Below are 17,729 nucleotides of genomic sequence, written 5' to 3'. Positions count from 1 at the left end.
AACAAAAATTCTTTATTTTATATTATATCGTGATCATATATTTTTCTTTAAGTCAACAGAGTCTTCAGCCATGTGTCTGACATATTGACCTTTATATGTTACTACATTTGACATTTAATATTTGAGTAAGTTTTTGTGCTATAATTAAGGGTAAGTAATTACATTACACGAAGCCAATAATGAAAGGTAAATGTTATACAAGGTTAAATGTCAGTGAATTTTGTTAGTTTACTTATGTCTTCTTTGTCATTTCTATGGATTGTTTGATTCTGGCTTGGAACTGTGTATATAGGCATTTAGGGCAATTCCTAGTTATACTTTAACCATCTTTTGTTTCCTAGACATACTGGTCTTTTCTGAGTCTAAGTCAGTAAACACCATTATTTCCTAGATCTTTGGATTCTCTCCAACAGTGACAATGCTTTCCATGGTGTTCTCTCCTTTATCATTTGTCTCAGTGAGAGATTAGTTTTATTAGGACAGAATATGCCTGTGGAATCATTTCTAGTTAACTTGCCCAAATTCCCCTTGTCACCAGATTTTTTAGATAATGTTTATTGCTGTAATCAAACCAATTATAAATAATAGAGGAAATAGTAGTGCACTAATGAGAATCATAGAAGGAAATGTTGTTCCTGCATGAGTGCTATGCACATTTGATCTCAGTGCTGGGCTTTGCCAATCAGCTTAGAGCTTAGAGATTGCAGCTCCCAACAATAGAGCTGCAATTCTGCATTCTGAAAACTCCAAGAGAACCTGACCCCACCTCTCTGTCCCTACCAAGAGATTCTGGTATAAAAGGCAGCAGCATCCAAACAGATTCATAAGATCCACAGCTGGGAGAAAAGTTTGTAACCCAAAAAGTCATCAAGCAGATCACCAGGTGCTCAATTACAGTAGTTCTCAGATAAATGACCAGCTGAGGGGGAGGAGGGTCATGTTCTTAATAGCCTGGGTTTCCACAGAGTGGCCAACTGAGTGGGGGAAAGGGAGGGGTGGCAATATGTCCTCCAGGGTCTGGAACTCACTCACTTGGCCAGCAGGTGTTAAGTAGGCTGTACTGGAATCCAATGTATTTCCCCTGGCTCCAGCTGAGATTTCACAGCTAGGCTGGAAGCTGCATGGCCTAGTCCAGTAAAGTGATGGAGAAGGAGGCTCAGGAGCTCTGCAGGCCCTGAGGAGCAAGCTAGGTAGGTCTAGGGAGGGTGCACTGTTGGAATCTTTACAAATGACTTTTAAGTCATTAGAGTTGATAGAGACAATAATTATCTAATTTAGCATGGTTCAGTATGATTGATTTGATCTTACAAGGAGATGTTATGGGCCAGAAGAAACAAGGTACTAAGTGGAACTGAGAAACAATGCTTATGTTCACACCTTTAGAGAGCTCATATAAGCAAGAAGCTCTTAGGGCCAAAGAACACTCTGGGAGGAAGCCCACAAGCCCTCTCTTGGAGGCAAGAGAGATTCATTTCCATCTTCCACTTTTATGCTGGCTGGAGGCTGAAGAGAGCAGAAGCAAAGCACTAGTGACAAGAGCTCTTGGAATCAAGCAGAAAGATAGGCTTCTAAGAAAAACTAACCGGGCTATTTTGGAGGAAGCAATAAAAGATCTGAACTTTTAACACCTGGCTGCATTTGGGTGATTATTACTTTTAACTGAAACTAAGGCTACCTCCAAAAAACCTCCCCAAGAAACCTGCTCCCAGAGAGAACCAATATATTTTAAAAAAGAAAAACACCACAGTGCACAGTGAAAACAGCTGATCCGTGACCAGGTTTGCTTTTTTAGGAAGATACAGCAATGGAACAAGGAATGGGGATGTGTTAGAATCCTAGAGTTAACTCAATGGAATTGATACAATGCTTTTTGGTTCACACCTTAGAGCAAATCTTTACAAAGTGATAAATCAGTTGCCTAATTTAGGCAGTTGGCCTATTTGGCCAATTGGCCAATAATATTAAATGGCTGTTCTACATGTTGGCCTCCAATTCAGGTAAGTGTGATTAGGTTGGCAGTGAGAATTCAGAATAGGGTTTGAGAGACTGGTGGGAATATTGTGCTTCATTGGTTGGCTGTGTGGAGTAATGGAATAATTAGGAGAATTAGGTTGGTACTTAGCAAATTCTCTAACTCACTAATGTATTTAAGTATTCATTGGAATTCACAAGTATGGGAGATTCACAAAGTTAACTTTGTGAATTCACACCTCCCTTAATCCCTCCCTCAGAGAAGGACTCCACCTTTGGGAGATCATATATAAAGAAGCTCTCAGAGCTTCAAGTTAGTTAATTCCGAACATTGCCAGGAGTCAGAGTGGAGCACTCTGGGAGGAAGCCCACAAGCCCACTCTCAGAGGTGGAATCAAATTCATTCCATTTTCCATCTTTCTGCTGGCTGGAGGATGAAGGACAAATCTTTGGATTTGGAGATATTCGGAGGGAGCTCTTGAAACCAAGCAGAGGGATAGGCCACCAAGAAAACTAACCAAACTATTTTGGAGGAAGTAATAAAAGATCTGAACTTTTAACACCTGGCTGCATTTGGGGTAATTATTGATCTGAACTGAAACTAAGACTGCCTCCAGAAAACCTCCCCAAGAAACCTGCTCTCAGAGAGAACCATCTTATATTATAAAGAAGAGAACACCACAGGGATGGGTTGGGAAAGACAAGGAATTTATTTGACCTGTTCAATATTAAGGTAGCTGGGACCTTCATGAGTTCATGAGAAGTCTGAGAGAAAGGAGGCAGAAGAAAATAGGAGGAAGAAGAGAGAGGGGCAAGAAGAAAATAGGGAGGAGGAAAAAAATGCTGTCAAGTATTGATCTAGGACTTCAGAAAATCCCTCTGGCCTGAGGGAACAGAGCTGGAATGGTGACCCAAGGGAGGAGTCAGTGTCCAGACATACAAAGTAAGGGCCCTTCAGCTAGGATCGCCCTGGTTTTGGCCCCACTGTGATGAACAAAGCCTGCTAAACATTAGTTGTGGCCCCAGGAGAAAAACGCAAATAACATTTTGAGTTATCAGAGGAGCCATCCTTCCCCAGTCAGACCAGGCTACTGTAGTTCTCCAGCATCATGACCCAGTAAAGCTCCTTCTGGGAAGGGTCCAGGTGACCCCACTCCTCCCAGGTGAAGTCCACAGCCAAGTGCTGACTCCTGACCTTACCCCAGATGAGCAGGAATAAGAAAGGGCTGATTCTAGATCTCAGAGTGTTCAAAGCCAATCTTCGAGAGCAGTTACCACATGGCTCAGGCTGTACTGGATTCTGAATCACAGTCATTGCCAAGATCTGAAGCATGGATGAACTCTCTACCCACATTAGACTAGGTGCTAGTCTCTGGGGATATAAAGAAGGGCTTAAACAGCTTCTGCCCTCAGGGAGCTCACAGTCTACAGGGGGGACAACAAGCATCTGAATAGTAACAAACAAGGTCTAGACAACACTTTCCTCACATTTAGCTTAGGATGGTCAGGCTTCCTCATTCCTACTTTACATATGAGCAAACTGAGGCTGTAAGAGGTTTCCTTGACCTCTCAGCTTCACAGAGCTGTGCTCCCATCTCTCTTTCCAGACTCCTACTCAATAGCTCAAGGTCCTCTTTGGAAGTCTTCCCCCAAAGGCAGCAGAGCCAAACACCAGACATTTGTGGAAGGCTAACTCTGTGCCAGGCCCTGGACTACTGGTTGGGTTTGCAAAGATTTACTCAAAACAGTCCTGACTGTGGACAGCAAGACCTCAGATGAGCCAACAGGAGAGGGTCTTTAAAATGATCTGCAAAAAATCTGAACCTTGAACAATAAGCCAGAGACTCCAAGAAGGACAAGGGGAGGGGAGAAAAGCATTCTAGACATCAAGGGAAACCAAGGCAGAAAAGACTGGGGGGAAGTCATGTGCAAGGAACAGAAAACAAGTCAGTCTGGGTGGACCACAGGAAGCATGGAGCAGTTCCCCAAAGACAAAGGAAAAATAGGAAGGGATTGGTTTAAATGTCAAAAGGAACATTTTATATTTCATCCTGAGGAATCAAGGGGAAGGAAAGCCAAGATAGAGAAAGCCCATGAAGTTGCCTGAGCTCTCCCCTGGTTTCCACTGAAACAAATTAATTAAGCTTCTAGGTAAATTCTTCAATGACAGAACCCACAATGAGATGGGGGGGGGGGGAACCATTTTCTTTCTTTTTTTAAAAAATAACTTTTTATTTACAGAACCCATGCCAGAGTAATTTTTTACAGCATTATCCCTTGCACTCACTTCTGTTCTGATTTTTCCCCTCCCTCCCTCCACCCCCTCCCCCAGATGGCAAGCAGTTCTTTACATGTTAAATAGGTTACAGTATATCCTAGATACAATATATGTGTGCAGAACTGAACGGTTCTCTTGTTGCACAGGGAGAATTGGATTCAGAAGGTATAAATAACCTGGGAAGAAAAACAAAAATGCAAGCAGTTTATATTCATTTCCCAGTGTTCTTTCTTTGGGTGTAGCTGCTTCTGTCCATCCTTGATCAATTGAAACTGAATTAGCTCTCTTTATCGAAGAGATCCACTTCCATCAGAATACATCCTCAAACAGTATCGTTGTTGAGGTATATAATGATCTCCTGGTTCTGCTCATTTCATTTAGCATCAGTTCATGTAGGGGGGGAAACGATTTTCAAGCCCAAAAAAACTTAGAAGGACTGCAGGAAAGGATCTGTCTCACTGGGGTAAGAGTGACGCAGCCCAGCAAGGGCAGAGTCTGAGTGAGTCAGCGGGAGTCTCTTAGCCACAGCTGGGATCGGCAACTAAGGGACCAAAGTCCTGGCACAGTAGGCAAAAGGCCAACCCTGGAATCCCTGGCACAACAGGCATGACAAGTCATTCCAGGCAAGGGAAAAAGCAGGCCCAAAAGACAGTGACCAGACCCCTGGTCCTCAGTACAAGAAGTCTGGGGCAGTGGCCCCTCTACCCCATGAACTCAGATCAACTTTAAAAGTCACAAAATAAGATGAAGAATAAGCAGAGACACATAGAGACAGAAAGACAGACAGACAGATACACACACAGAGAGAGAAAGAGACAGAGACAGACAGACACAGTCACAGAGAAAGAGAGAGAAACATAGAGGCAGACACAGAAAAGCCCTGACAATAGACAATTAATATGGTGATAGGAAAGATCAAAACACAAACTCAGCAAAGGACAATATCAAAATGCCTACATGCAAAACCTCAGAGGATTATGAATTGGTCTTAAGTCCAAAAAGTCCTCTTAGAAGATCTCAAAAAAGATTTTAAAAATCAATAAAGAGAGATAGAAGAAAAATTGTGGGGGGGGGGAGAGGTGGAGATGGGAGTGATGTGACAGAATTGTGAGGGAAAAAAAGTAAACAGTTTAGAAAAAGACAATTCCATAAATAGCCTGGCCAAATGGAAAAGAGGTACAGTTGTTCACTGAAGAAAAGTATTCCTTAAAAATTAGAATTGGGCAAGTGGACATTAATGACCTTATGAGATATCAAAAATCAAAAGAATGAAAAAGTAGAAGAAAATGTAAAATTCCTCATTGGAAAAAACTAATAATCTAGAAAATATATTCAGAAGAAATCATTTGAGAATTATTGGATGGGATCATGAAAGCCATGATCAAAAAAAAAAAAAAAAGAGCCTGCACAGCATCTTTTGAGAAATTATCAGGAAAACTGTCCTAATGTCTGAGAATCAGATGATAAAACAATACAGTTACCCCTTCCATATTGAGAATTGACTCATCTCAATTTCAATATATCACAAGTCTGCATAAGAAATTAAATGGAAATTTTGAGGGAGTTTTGCAGAAGAGGAAGATGATACACAAAGGCTAGCAGATCACATAGAAAAAGTTTAGAAACCCAGAAAAGCATAAAATATATATGTGGTATTGTATAATATCAACATAGTTTATCTTTTAATACCAAAACAATTCAAATTTCTTCTCTGCTATAAGTGAAAGGTCAAAAATTTTTACATATATTTTACAGATGAAGGGGACACCACATCCCTAACCCCCTCAATATGCAAGGACTGACTATAACTAAAAGAATCCACTTGTCACCTCCTAAAAGAAATCCTAAAATGAAAATTCCCAGGGATATTATAGCCAAAGTCCAGAACTCTGTGGTCAAGGAGAAAATATTGCAAACAAGTAAAAAGAAACATTTGAATCATCTCAATCAGGATCACCCAGAATTTGGCAGCTTCTTCATAAAAGAGAACTTGGAATCAGTATTCCAAAAAGCAAAGGAACAACCAAAAACTTAACTACCTAGAAAAATTGAGCACAATCTTTTCTTGGAGGATGTGGGGGTAGGTGAGAAGGGAATGGCTATAAATTTTCCTGATAAAAAGACCAGAGCTGAACAGAGTGAAGAGAAACATAAAAAAGGTAAGCAAAAAAGGGGAAAAAGTGTTTTTCATAAGACTGAACTATTTACATTCCCACATGGGAAGATGAAACTTACAACTCTTCAGAAATGTGTCTTTATTAATTCAGTTAGAAAAATAGAATTAAAAAAACAGAGGCTTCTGGTATAAGTTGACTGGGTATAGAAATCCATTTTACTCTATATGGAAGAAAGAGGGACATGAGAAAAGAAAAGAGGAGAGGGGAATTGAGAAAAAGGAAGACACAGTGAGGGACCAGGTAGCCAGAAACAAAACACTGGTGAGGAGGGGGACAGGGAAAGGAAGGAAAAATAAAAAGTATAAATAGGAAAAATTGGATGGAGGGAAATACACAGCTGGTGATTCTAATTGTGAATGTGAATGGGATGAACTCTCCTATAAAACAGAAGTGGCTTAAAAACAAGAATATCCTCCAAAATATCCTTTACAAGAAACACATATGAAGCAGAGAGGCAACAGAGGAAAGGTGGAAGGCTGGAGCAGAATTTATTAGGCTTCAGCAGAAGTATAAAAAACAAAAAGGCAGCAAGAGTGATCTCAGACAAGAACCCAGCTGGGAGGCAAACAGCATCCGAAGGAATCAATGGCATTGCCAGGCCTGGTCCCCTGGAGCATGAAGGCATCCCCCTCATTAGCCAGGCTCAGGAACAGGAGGTGACAGACATTATCAGAAAGATTCCTTTTACTGGACTAAAGGATCTTATACCTCACCCAGGATTCCCCACTATCTATGCCCCTCTACAGACTTGGAACTTTCAATTAAAAGAAATGGAGAAATTCTTGAATGTTGTGGATAAGGTCACTTACCTTGGCAGTATACTTTCCAGGGATACATATAGAGCTGATGAAATTAATGAACCCCAGCTAATTCAGTGTTTCTGAGGCTCCAAAGGAAAGTAAGGAAGAATTCTTAGGCTGCCTACCAAACTAAGACAGTTGGGTGATGTGGTGAATAGAGCACTGACCCTGGGATCACAAAAATTCATTTTCATGAATTCCAATCTGGCCTCAGACACTTACTGGCTGTGTGACCCTAGATAATTCACTTAATGCTGCTTGCCTCCGTTGCATAAGAAAATTTTAGGTTCATGAGGCATAAGATGCCTCCAAGTGTTTGAAGATTGATCATGGAAAGGTAGAAGAGCAAGAGTTGATCAAGGTGGCAAAGGGTAGATTTCAAGATGATAGGAAGAAAATCTCCAACAATTTATCACAGGGAAAAATGCAGATCTAAAGTTGATCTAAAATGGAATGAGGTGAGGTAAAGTGGAGGAGGTGGGGAAGTATCCCTCACTGAGCCTTTAAGTGGAAGCTGACATTGTGTAGGGGATTCTGAAGCTGGGATTCCCTTTCTAGTACAGATTAGGCTAGATACTTTAAAGTTTCTTATAATCCTCCAAGATTGGCTACTTCTCAAGAACAGTCACTGTGCCATGTTGGGCTGGTGGGGCCAGTGAAATTGCAGGTATATGGAAGAGTCCTCGTGAAGGGGGATTTCTGCCCTGTAAAAGGCTGGATTTCATGTGCTTGCAGTGCCCTTGCATCTCTGGTATTCTGTTATACATCTACAATACTCGATTATTAGGATGAGGCAGTGGAAGTGGGAAGGCAAGGGGATTCCCAAGTAATTCATGGCCAGTGATAGCACTTAGAGAGAATAACTCTGAGCTGCAAGTTGTCAGGGTGGGACTGAATAGCCCAAGGTTAACACAAGATGCAGACAGGAACGATCAAGGATAAAAGTTTTAACATCGGAGTTAGAAAAGGCTCAGATTTGATCTTACTTCAGTACTTAATAGCTCTATGACTTTCTCCATCCATGAGATGGGGACAATGCTAGCACCCACTTCACAGAGCTTATTGTGAATCACCTGTAATAATACATGCAAGCCTTCAAGGACTGCAAAAATGTTACAAGTGTGAGAACATCAAGATCTCAAGTCTTCTAGGCCATGGGCCTGTTATCAACTTGCCACTTCACAATCAGTCCTGTCTGAAACCCAGAATTATGATGGAAAGAAAATGATGATGGATTTTTTGCCCATTATAACAGCCTGTGTCAACCCCAGAGTCCCTGCTGTCCCTTGGTGATGACACAGGGATATACATGTGCCCCTAGATGAGGAGAAGAAACATTCAAGCAGATAAAATAAGCCTCTGAAGAAACTCCAATATTCTTTGGTCCCATGAGTTCAGTTTGAAACATGGAAGGAAAGTGCAAAACAATTTTTCCTACTTTTGATTCTCCCCTTGGACTCAGGGACAAAGATGGAAATGCTTCAGGCAGAAAAGTCTCCAGAGCTTCTCCCTGGCTGAGGGTGGATGTTGAGGTGAATTGGGAAGGGGAGGAGTAAGTGAGAAATCAAGAATGGCTCCTAGATTTTTTTTTTATTATGACTTTTTATTGACAGAACATATGCATGGGTAAATTTTCAACATTGTCCCTTGCAATCACTTTTGTTCCAACTTTTCCCTTCATTCCCTCCACCCTCTCCCCTAGATGGCAGACAGTCTCATACAGGTTAAACATGTTAAAGTATATCTTCAATACAATATATGTGTACATGTTCATACAGTTCTCTTGTTGCACAAGAAAAACCAGATTTAGAAAGGTAAAAATAAAACTGGGAAGAAAAAAAGATGCAAGCAGTCCACATTCATTTCCCAGTGTTCTTTCTCTAGATGTAGCTGGTTCTGTTCATCACTGATCAATTGGAACTGAATTAGATCTTCTTTGTCGAAGATATCCACTTCCATCAGAATACATCCTTATACAGTATTGTTGTTGAAGTGTATGATGATCTCCTGGTTCTGCTAATTGCACTCAGCATCAGTTCAAGTAAGTGTCTCCAACCCTCTCTGTATTCATTCTGCTGATCATTTCTTACAGAACAATAATATTCCATAACTTTCATACACCGCGATTTACTCAGCCATTCTCTATTTGATGGTCATCCACTTAATTTCCAGTTTCTAGCCTCTACAAAAAGGGCTGCCACAAACATTTTTGCACATACAAGTCCCTTTCCCTTTTTTAAGATTGCTTTGGGATATAAGCCCAGTAGTAGCACTGCTGGATCAAAGGGTATGCACAGTTTGATAACTTTTTGAGCAGTTCCAAATGCTCTCCAGAATGGTTGGATCTGTTCACAACTCCATCAACAATGCATCAGTGTCCCAGTTTTCCCACATCCCCTCCAACAATCATCATTATCTTTTCCTGTCATCTTAGCCAATCTGAGAGGGGTGTAATGGTATCTCAGAGTTGTCTTAATTTGCATTTCTCTGATCAATAGTGATTTGAAACACTTTTCATATGAGTGGAAATAGTTTCAATTTCATCATCTGAAAATTGTCTGTTCATATCCTTTGACCATTTATCAATTGGAGAATGGCTTGATTTCTTATAAATTAAAGTCAGTTCTCTACATATTTTGGAAATGAGGCCTTTATCAAAACCTTTAATTGTAAAAATGTTTTCCCAGTTTATTGCTTCCCTTCTAAATGTATCTGCATTAGTTCTGTTTGTACAAAAGCTTTTTAACTTGATATAATCAAAATTTTCTATTTTGTGATCAATAATGATCTCTAGCTCTTCTTTGGTCACAAATTCCTTCCTCTTCCACAGGTCTGAGAGGTAAACTATCCTATGTTCTTTTAATTTATTTATAATCTCATTCTTTATGCCAAAACCATGAACCCATTTTGATCTTATCTTGTTATACAGTGTTAAGTATGGGTCCATGTCTAGTTTCTGCCATACTAATTTCCAGTTTTCCCAGAAGTTTTTTTATCAAATAGTGAATTCTTATCCCAAAAGTTGGGGTCTTTGGGTTTATCAAACACTAGATTGCTATAGTTATTGACTATTTTGTCCTGTGAACCTAACCTATTCCATTGATCAACTAATTTATTTCTTAGCCAATCCCAAATGGTTTTGGCGACTGCTGCTTTTTAATATAGTTTTAAATCAGGTACAGCTAGGCCACCTTCATTTGATTTTTTCCCCATTAGTTCCCTTGAAATTCTTGACCTTTTGTTCTTCCATATGAATTTTGTTATTTTTTCTAGGTCATTAAAATTGTTTCTTGGGAGTCTGATTGGTATAGCACTAAATAAATGGATTAGTTTAGGTAGTATCATCATCTTTGTTATATTTGCTCAGCCTATCCAAGACCATTTGATATTTTTCCAATTGTTAAATCTGACTATTTGTGTGGAAAGTGTTTTGTAGTTTTTGTAGTTTTGCTAGTTTTCCTGACTTTCCCTTGGCAGATATTTTATACTACAGTTATTTTAAATGGAATTTCTTTTTGTATCTCTTGCTGTTGGATTTTATTAGTAATGTATGAAAATGCTGATGATTTATGTGGATTTGTTTTGTATCCTGCAACTTTGCTAAAGTTGTGGATTATTTCTAATAGCTTTTTAGTAGAATATCTGAGCATCTCTAAGTATACCAGCATGTCATCTGCAAAGAGTAATAATTTGCTTTCATTACCTACTCTAATTCCTTTAATCTCTTATTGCTGAAACTAGCATTTCCAATACAATATTGAATAGTAATCATGGTAGTGGGCAATCTTGTTTCATTCCTGATCTTATTGAGAATGGTTCCAGATTATCCCCATTACGTATGATACTTACTGGTGATTTTAAATAGATGCCATTGACTATTTTAAGGAAAAGTCCATTTATTCCTATACTCTCTAGTGTTTTTAATAAGAATGAGTGTTGTATATTATCAAATGCTTTTTCTGCATCTATTGAGATAATCATATGGTTTTTGTTAATTTGGTTACTGATATAGTCAATTATGCTAATGGTTTTCCTAATATTGAACCAGCTCTGCATTCCTGGTATAAATCCTACTTGGTCATGATGTATTATCCTGGAGATGATTTTCTATAATCTTTTTGCTAATATTTTACTTAAGATTTTAGCATCAATATTCATTAGAGATATTGGTCTATAATTTTCTTTCTCTGTTTCCTTCCTACCTGGTTTAGGTATCAGTACCATTTCTGTAAAATGACTCCTAGATTTAAAAATCCTTGGTTATTAGGAGGCTAGTACTGTGCCTTTGCTAGGGAAATTAGGAAGAGGGGGGAGATTAGAGTAGGGGATGTCTGAGAAGAGGCCACTGGTTTGGGCATTTGGGGAGGGGGGAGTGAAAAGTAACTGCTGGCTCAGAGACAGTCTCCAAGGAGATGCAACCTGTCAGGCTTCTCCCAGGATTGAGTTAATTCAGGAAAACCTGCACTCATTTAGTGTCTACTGTGTAATGGGCTGAGGCTTGAGTTGATGCACTGAGGTCCCAAGCACATGAGGCTAAATAGTAATTGGACCATACTCTATTAATATATAAGCTTGGAGAAAGAATGGCCCCCACCCACTCTTTGTGCAAGTCCTGATGTGTTGTATAGGAAATGACGATTTTGGTAGGTGGAGGCAGGGGAGTGGAAAAGGAAGGGGAGGAGAGACTTTTGGGATTGCCATTGCCACGGTTGGCTTGGCTTGCGTCTCTCTCTCTTAGCTGGCTTCCTGTCGCAGCTGCCCATATTTGCTATCGCAATCTTTATTCACCTCTTCACTTAAATAAATATTGAAGATTTTTCCCTTAACCTGAATTCCTGACTCCGGCTGATTTTAAATACGCGGTCATTACACTACTGGATGCCAGGCACTGTGTTCAACACTGAGGATATTAAAAAAGGTAAAACCCAGATGCTTCCCTGAAGAAGTTTAGGGGATCTACATAGGGTTGATACATCAGGATACAACTACAAACAGCAACATACAAATGAAACAAAGCACAGGGAGTGTGAGGGGGATTGGGAGTGAAGGAAGCACTCTTCTTAAAGGGGAGGGTGAAAAACTCCTTACAGAAGGGGCGGGGCATTGATTTGAGCCTCAAAGGAAGCCAGGGACCCTCCTGAGCTGCCTCACAACTGCTCCCTGGGGATCCAGTGTGCACCTGGTCATCCCTTTGAAAGGAGCCTGTGTTTTGGGCTTTCTGAGTCTCTCAAGTAGTTTGCCCAAGGCTACTATACTATTACAGGAAAGAGAAGGAAGAGGAATGGGGAAGGGAGAACCTGGGAGAGGGTGTATGGGGAGCAGATTGATTCTAGTAATCTGCTCCCCACTGATAGTGTCTTCCTTTGCCTTTACCCATTCAGTGGCTAAATCTCCTCCTTTCTGCCTCCATAGACCTTCTCACAGGTCTCCTTTCATTTCACTACCTTGTGCTCACTCATCTGAACTTTATGAAATCTCCTATTTGAATCTCCAGCCCCAAATCTCTGCCCACTCCACTTGATCCTCTGCAAGTCACTGAAGAGATTTTCCTATAGCACAGGTATGACTGTACCACCCCACTGCCCCTCTACTTGAAATTCTGGTGCTCCCTATTTCTTCTAGGATCAAATAATTGAATTTTATACTCTGCACAAACATAAACTCCAGTTTAAAAGTCATCCTTGTGTGAGCCTGAGGAGGTTTTTTAACTTATCTGAGCTTGGTTTCCTCATCTGTAAAATGAGGGGGGGGGGGCTGGACTCCTTAGCATCCCTTCAATATCTAAGTCCATGACTTTTTAATAATAACATGGGGGCCCAGCCAACAAGAACCCCTTTCTTCTGGGCAAACAAAGATGAACTAAAACCAGATGATCTAAGCAATGAAAATGAAGAAGCAAAATATCAAAATTCTAAGGACCATGGTGTCATCCGGTATATTGGCTTAGACAGCCAATAGACTAATATCATTTCTGTTTTATTGTGAATTTATTTTCTTAAATAGTTTCAAATTATATTTTGATCTGGATCAGCCCACTAGAGAGTTTTCTTTCAGTGATTAAATTAATGAGGTTTTTTTCCATCATGAGTTCTATAGTACTGAGGATGTACTTTGATCAGAAGGATTGATTTCCCCCATTATTTATATTCCTAGGATTTCTCTCTGGCATATATTCTCTTATGTAAGGAAAGACCTGAATTCTAAGTGAAGACTTTCTCACAGTCAATGCATTCAGAGGGTTTTTCTCCAGTGTGAATTCTCTGAAGTCAAGTTAGCATTCTGCTGGAGAAAATGGTGTTCTCACCATCACTGCATTAAAAAGGTTTCTTGCCAGTGTGAATGCTGAAGTGTTGTGTAAGATCTGACTTCTGATAGAAGATCTTGCCAAATTCACTGCAATCATATGGTTTCTGTCCAGTATGAATATTGCTGTGATTGGTAAGAGCAGACTTCTGAGAAAACGCCTTCCCACATAAATTATACACTTCCCACATTCACTATACACATAAGGTCTTTCTTCAGTGTGAATTCTCTGATGTATGATCGGCACTGTGCTCCAAAGAAAGGCTTTTCCACCGTCATTGCTTTTAAAAAATCTTACCTCTAGTATGAATGTTGCAGTGCTGTCTGAGTTCGCATTTCAGGCGAAAGGTCTTCCCACATTCAGTGCATTCATAAGGTTTCTCTCCAGTATGAATACTTCTGTGAGTGTTAAGAGCAGACTTCTGAGAGAATGCCTTTCCACATACAGTGCACTGATGAGGTTTTAGTCCCGTATGAGTTTTCTGGTGCCGAGTCAGGCTAGAGTTTGATTGGAATGTCTTCCCACATTCACTACACTCACAGGGTCTCTCTCTAGTGTGAGTTCTCTGATGTACGGTCAGGTTTGTGCGCCAAGAAAAGGCTTTCCCACAGTCACTGCATTTAAAAGGTTTCTCTCCAGTGTGAATTCTATAGTGCTTTGTAAGATATTTTTTCCGCTGGAAGATCTTGCCACATTCACTGCATTTATATGGTTTCTCTCCAGTATGAACACTACCATGGTAAGTAAGAGCTGACTTCTGGGTAAAGGCCTTCCCACACACGCTACACTGATAAGGTTTTAGTCCTCGATGACTTCTCTGGTGCTGAGTCAGGTTGGAGCTTGATGGGAATGTCTTCCCACATTCATTACATTCATAGGGTCTCTCTCCAGTGTGAATTCTCTGATGTCGAATCAGCGTTGTGCGGTAAGGAAAGGCTTTCTCACAAGCACTGCATTTAAAAGGTTTTTCTCCAGTGTGAATTCTATAGTGTTGTGTAAGATTGACTTTCTGCCGGAAGGCCTTTCCACAGTCACTGCATTTGAAAGGTTTCTCTCCAGTGTGAATTCTGTAGTGCTGTGTAAGATTTACTTTCTTCCGGAAGACTTTTCCACATTCACTGCATTCATATGGTTTCTCTCCAGTATGAACACTACCATGGTAAGTAAGCTCAGACTTCTGAGAGAATGCCTTCCCGCACACACTGCACTGATGAGGTTTTAATCCCATATGAGTTTTCTGGTGCTGAGTCAAGTTGGAGCTTGATCGGAATGTCTTCCCACATTTACTACACTCATAGGGTCTCTCTCCTGTGTGAGTTCTCTGATGTCGAAACAGCTTTGTGCGGCAAGGAAAGGATTTCCCACAATTACTACATTTAAAAGGTTTTTCTCCAGTGTGAATCCTACAATGCCGTATGAGAGCTGTCTTCTGAAGGAAGGCCTTTCCACAGTCACTGCATTTGAAAGGTTTTTCTCCAGTGTGAATTCTGTAGTGCTGGGTAAGATTTACTTGTTTCCAGAAGACCTTTCCACATTCACTGCATTTATAGGATTTGTTTTCATTCTGAATACTGGAATGTTGAGTCAGATCTACCTTCTGGCAGGATGTCTTCTCACATGGAGTCAATTCAGAGCCCCCTTTTCCCATATGACTTCTCTGGTGTAAATTAAGTTCACTTTTCAGGAGGAAAGCAATTTCATGAAATTGCTCTTCAGCATGAATTCCAGATGTTTTAGTGTGGTCCAAATCAGAATGGAAAGCTTTCTGACATTTCTTCCCCTCAGAATAGTTCTTCTGTGAACAGATTGGAGTGCACTGTCTTTGGCATGACTCCATGATGAAGCTCCTTCTCTGATTCTCACTGTTATGGAGATCCATTACTACAGATAGTCCTTGTTGTGGAAAGAGGACTGACTTTGGGCTGGAGGTTTGGCTGTATTTACAAGATTCAGAGGCTCTGACTTCAACTTCTGTTTGGATTTCTTTTCCTTGTTTAGAATGTTTCACCTCGTTGTTTTCCTCTTTCTTGAACCTACCATAACACTCCCAGGCTTTTCCCATCTCAGAGGTGCCAAGGTCATCCCATAAGGATGTCATTTGGGATAAGTCTTTCATAGAAACACTTAACATTGGAGTGGACATGTTGGTCTGAGGCCCAGTGCCCCCATCTGAAAGAAAGGAAAGCAGAAAGAAATGCTTTTTCATTGGCGGAATAAGCTTTCTTGTACACTTCACTTTCCCCAATATTCCATGTGTTATTAACACCATAAACATTTTTTCACTTGAATTGAAATCAATCCTGATGATTTCCACAATTTCTTTAAATTCATCAGGTTTATTCTTTCATATAACCCAACAATATTATATTAGGTGAATATACAAAAACTGAAGCAGAAAATGTCAAATTAATGAAAACAGACACAACTGCTGGTTCTCATATACCAACAGGAACAAAATAGCTTAACATTTTTTAAGGAAAATTCTCATCTGAAAGTCACACCTGGAGGAGTTCTGAGAGTGTAACCATTGGGTCTAAGAAGAGGAAGCTCATCACCACAGCCTTCTATTATTTTTTTTAAAAGCAACAAGACCAAAACCTTTTATGAAACATGGAGTCAGATACATTTTGTTCATGCACAGAATTGCCTTCTAAATTTTCATCTTATGTGTTTAAATTGATTCATCTTTCAAGCTTTTAAAAACTTTGATCCAACTTTATTTTCTAATTGCTGTGGTTTACATTATAGTTTTGTTATGTTATAAAGCCTAATTTTTAAAAATAGACCAAGGAATAGTTTCATTGAATGTAAAAGCACTGGTGCCATTAACTGTCCATATTAGAAGGCTCTTCACTCTTCTGCGCACATTGGGTATGCTGGTTGTAATTCAAATCAACTTACCCTTTTGTATTAAAATTATTTCACCAACTGCTATAATCAATAAGATCAAATCTTTGTATGAGAGAAAGCAACTAAAATTTTATTTTTCTACTGACATTTCCAATCTGGTGTCAACATTTATCAATAAAAATGAATTACATTTTTTAAAAAATAGGAAGCTTTGTGTCACTCTTATACTCTTGGCTTTCAAAAAAGGTAAAAGCACAGAGTAGCAGTACTGCTCATTCAGAAAGCACCAACAGAACTGTATCATTTCCACTTGTCCCTACCAAGTGACATTGGTATGAAAAGGCAACATCATCCAAACAAACTAGAGGAGTGGAGGAAAATTACCTCCAAGATCTACGAGTGGGAGAAGGATTCAGGACCAATAAAGTCACCTCCAGGATCACAAGGTGCCCATTTTCAGGGGATTCTCACACAGGTGTCACATACTCTGGCTCACTCACTCACCTAACCAGCAAGCTCTTGAGACACTATCCACTGGAATCCCATGTGCTCTCCCTGACTCCAGCTGAGAGATCATGTCCCCATTGGACTCCACAAGACCTAGTCAAGAGAAAGTGATGGAAAGAAAGGGCCACCTCACAGCCCATTCTCCAAAGACCCCTAGGAGAAAGCTTGAATGGCCTGGGAAGCTATGGAGGAGCATCCAGAGACAACTGAAGGGGGATCTGTTTTTTTCTTGGAAAGATGCAGAGATGGGACAAATCATGGAATTGAGTTCAGAAAGACAAAGGACTCATTTGGTCCATTCCATGCTGAGGTATCTGGGGGCTTTCACGACTCAAGTCCTTGCCCTGGGACTTTAACAAATCTCTCTGGCAAGAAGGAACAGAGTTGGGGGTAGGGTGGGTATGACCCTGGGGGAAATAAGTTTCCAGACACACAAAGCAAGAGCCCTTTATCCAGGACTAGGGAGAACATGAGCACCCTGGCTTTGGCCCCTCTGAAATGAACAAGGGCTGGGGTCTCTTGATAAGACCTTCATGAGCACATCCTGGGGCCCCAGAGGAGTCATTCTTACCCAGGAAGACCAGGTTCCTGTAGTTCTCCAGCATCACGTCCCAGTAAAGCTCCTTCTGGGAGGGGTCCAGGAGGCCCCACTCCTCCCAGGTGAAGTCCACAGCCACATCCTGGAATGTCACCGATCCCTGAAACAAATACATTTGTGCCCAGTCAAGGACGGGGTAAGGGACATGAAGGGCTGATTCTCACTCTATTCAAGGTTCAGAGAACATATTCTGTAATGGGCTGAGGCTTGAGTTGATGCACTGAGGTCCCAAGCACATGAGGCT

At 40.4% G+C, this 17,729-nt stretch overlaps 1 protein-coding gene across 8 annotated transcripts in view; it reads right to left on the bottom strand.

The window, feature by feature from the left end:
- Positions 1–17,729, bottom strand: part of LOC127537781 (zinc finger protein 260-like) — a 111,213-nt gene that overhangs the window by 30,313 nt on the left and 63,171 nt on the right. Inside the window, exons 2-4 of one of the 8 annotated variants that reach the window (XM_051974215.1) lie at positions 17,459–17,585; positions 16,885–16,980; positions 8,809–15,699 (exon numbers count right to left, since the gene is read on the bottom strand). The exons of 6 other annotated variants lie outside the window; for them this stretch is intronic. In XM_051974215.1, coding sequence (XP_051830175.1) covers positions 13,814–15,699; positions 16,885–16,980; positions 17,459–17,585 — 2,109 coding nt within the window. In that variant the 3' untranslated portion in view covers positions 8,809–13,813. Of the gene's footprint in view, positions 1–8,808; positions 15,700–16,884; positions 16,981–17,000; positions 17,586–17,729 lie in introns of those variants that run through there. One more of the 8 variants, XM_051978019.1, reaches the window with a different exon arrangement.

Source organism: Antechinus flavipes, chromosome 1 (assembly GCF_016432865.1).
Source record: "Antechinus flavipes isolate AdamAnt ecotype Samford, QLD, Australia chromosome 1, AdamAnt_v2, whole genome shotgun sequence".
Lineage (NCBI taxonomy): Eukaryota > Metazoa > Chordata > Mammalia > Dasyuromorphia > Dasyuridae > Antechinus > Antechinus flavipes.
Note: the sequence above shows the minus strand (reverse complement) of the source record. Positions and strands in the feature narration are given on the sequence as shown.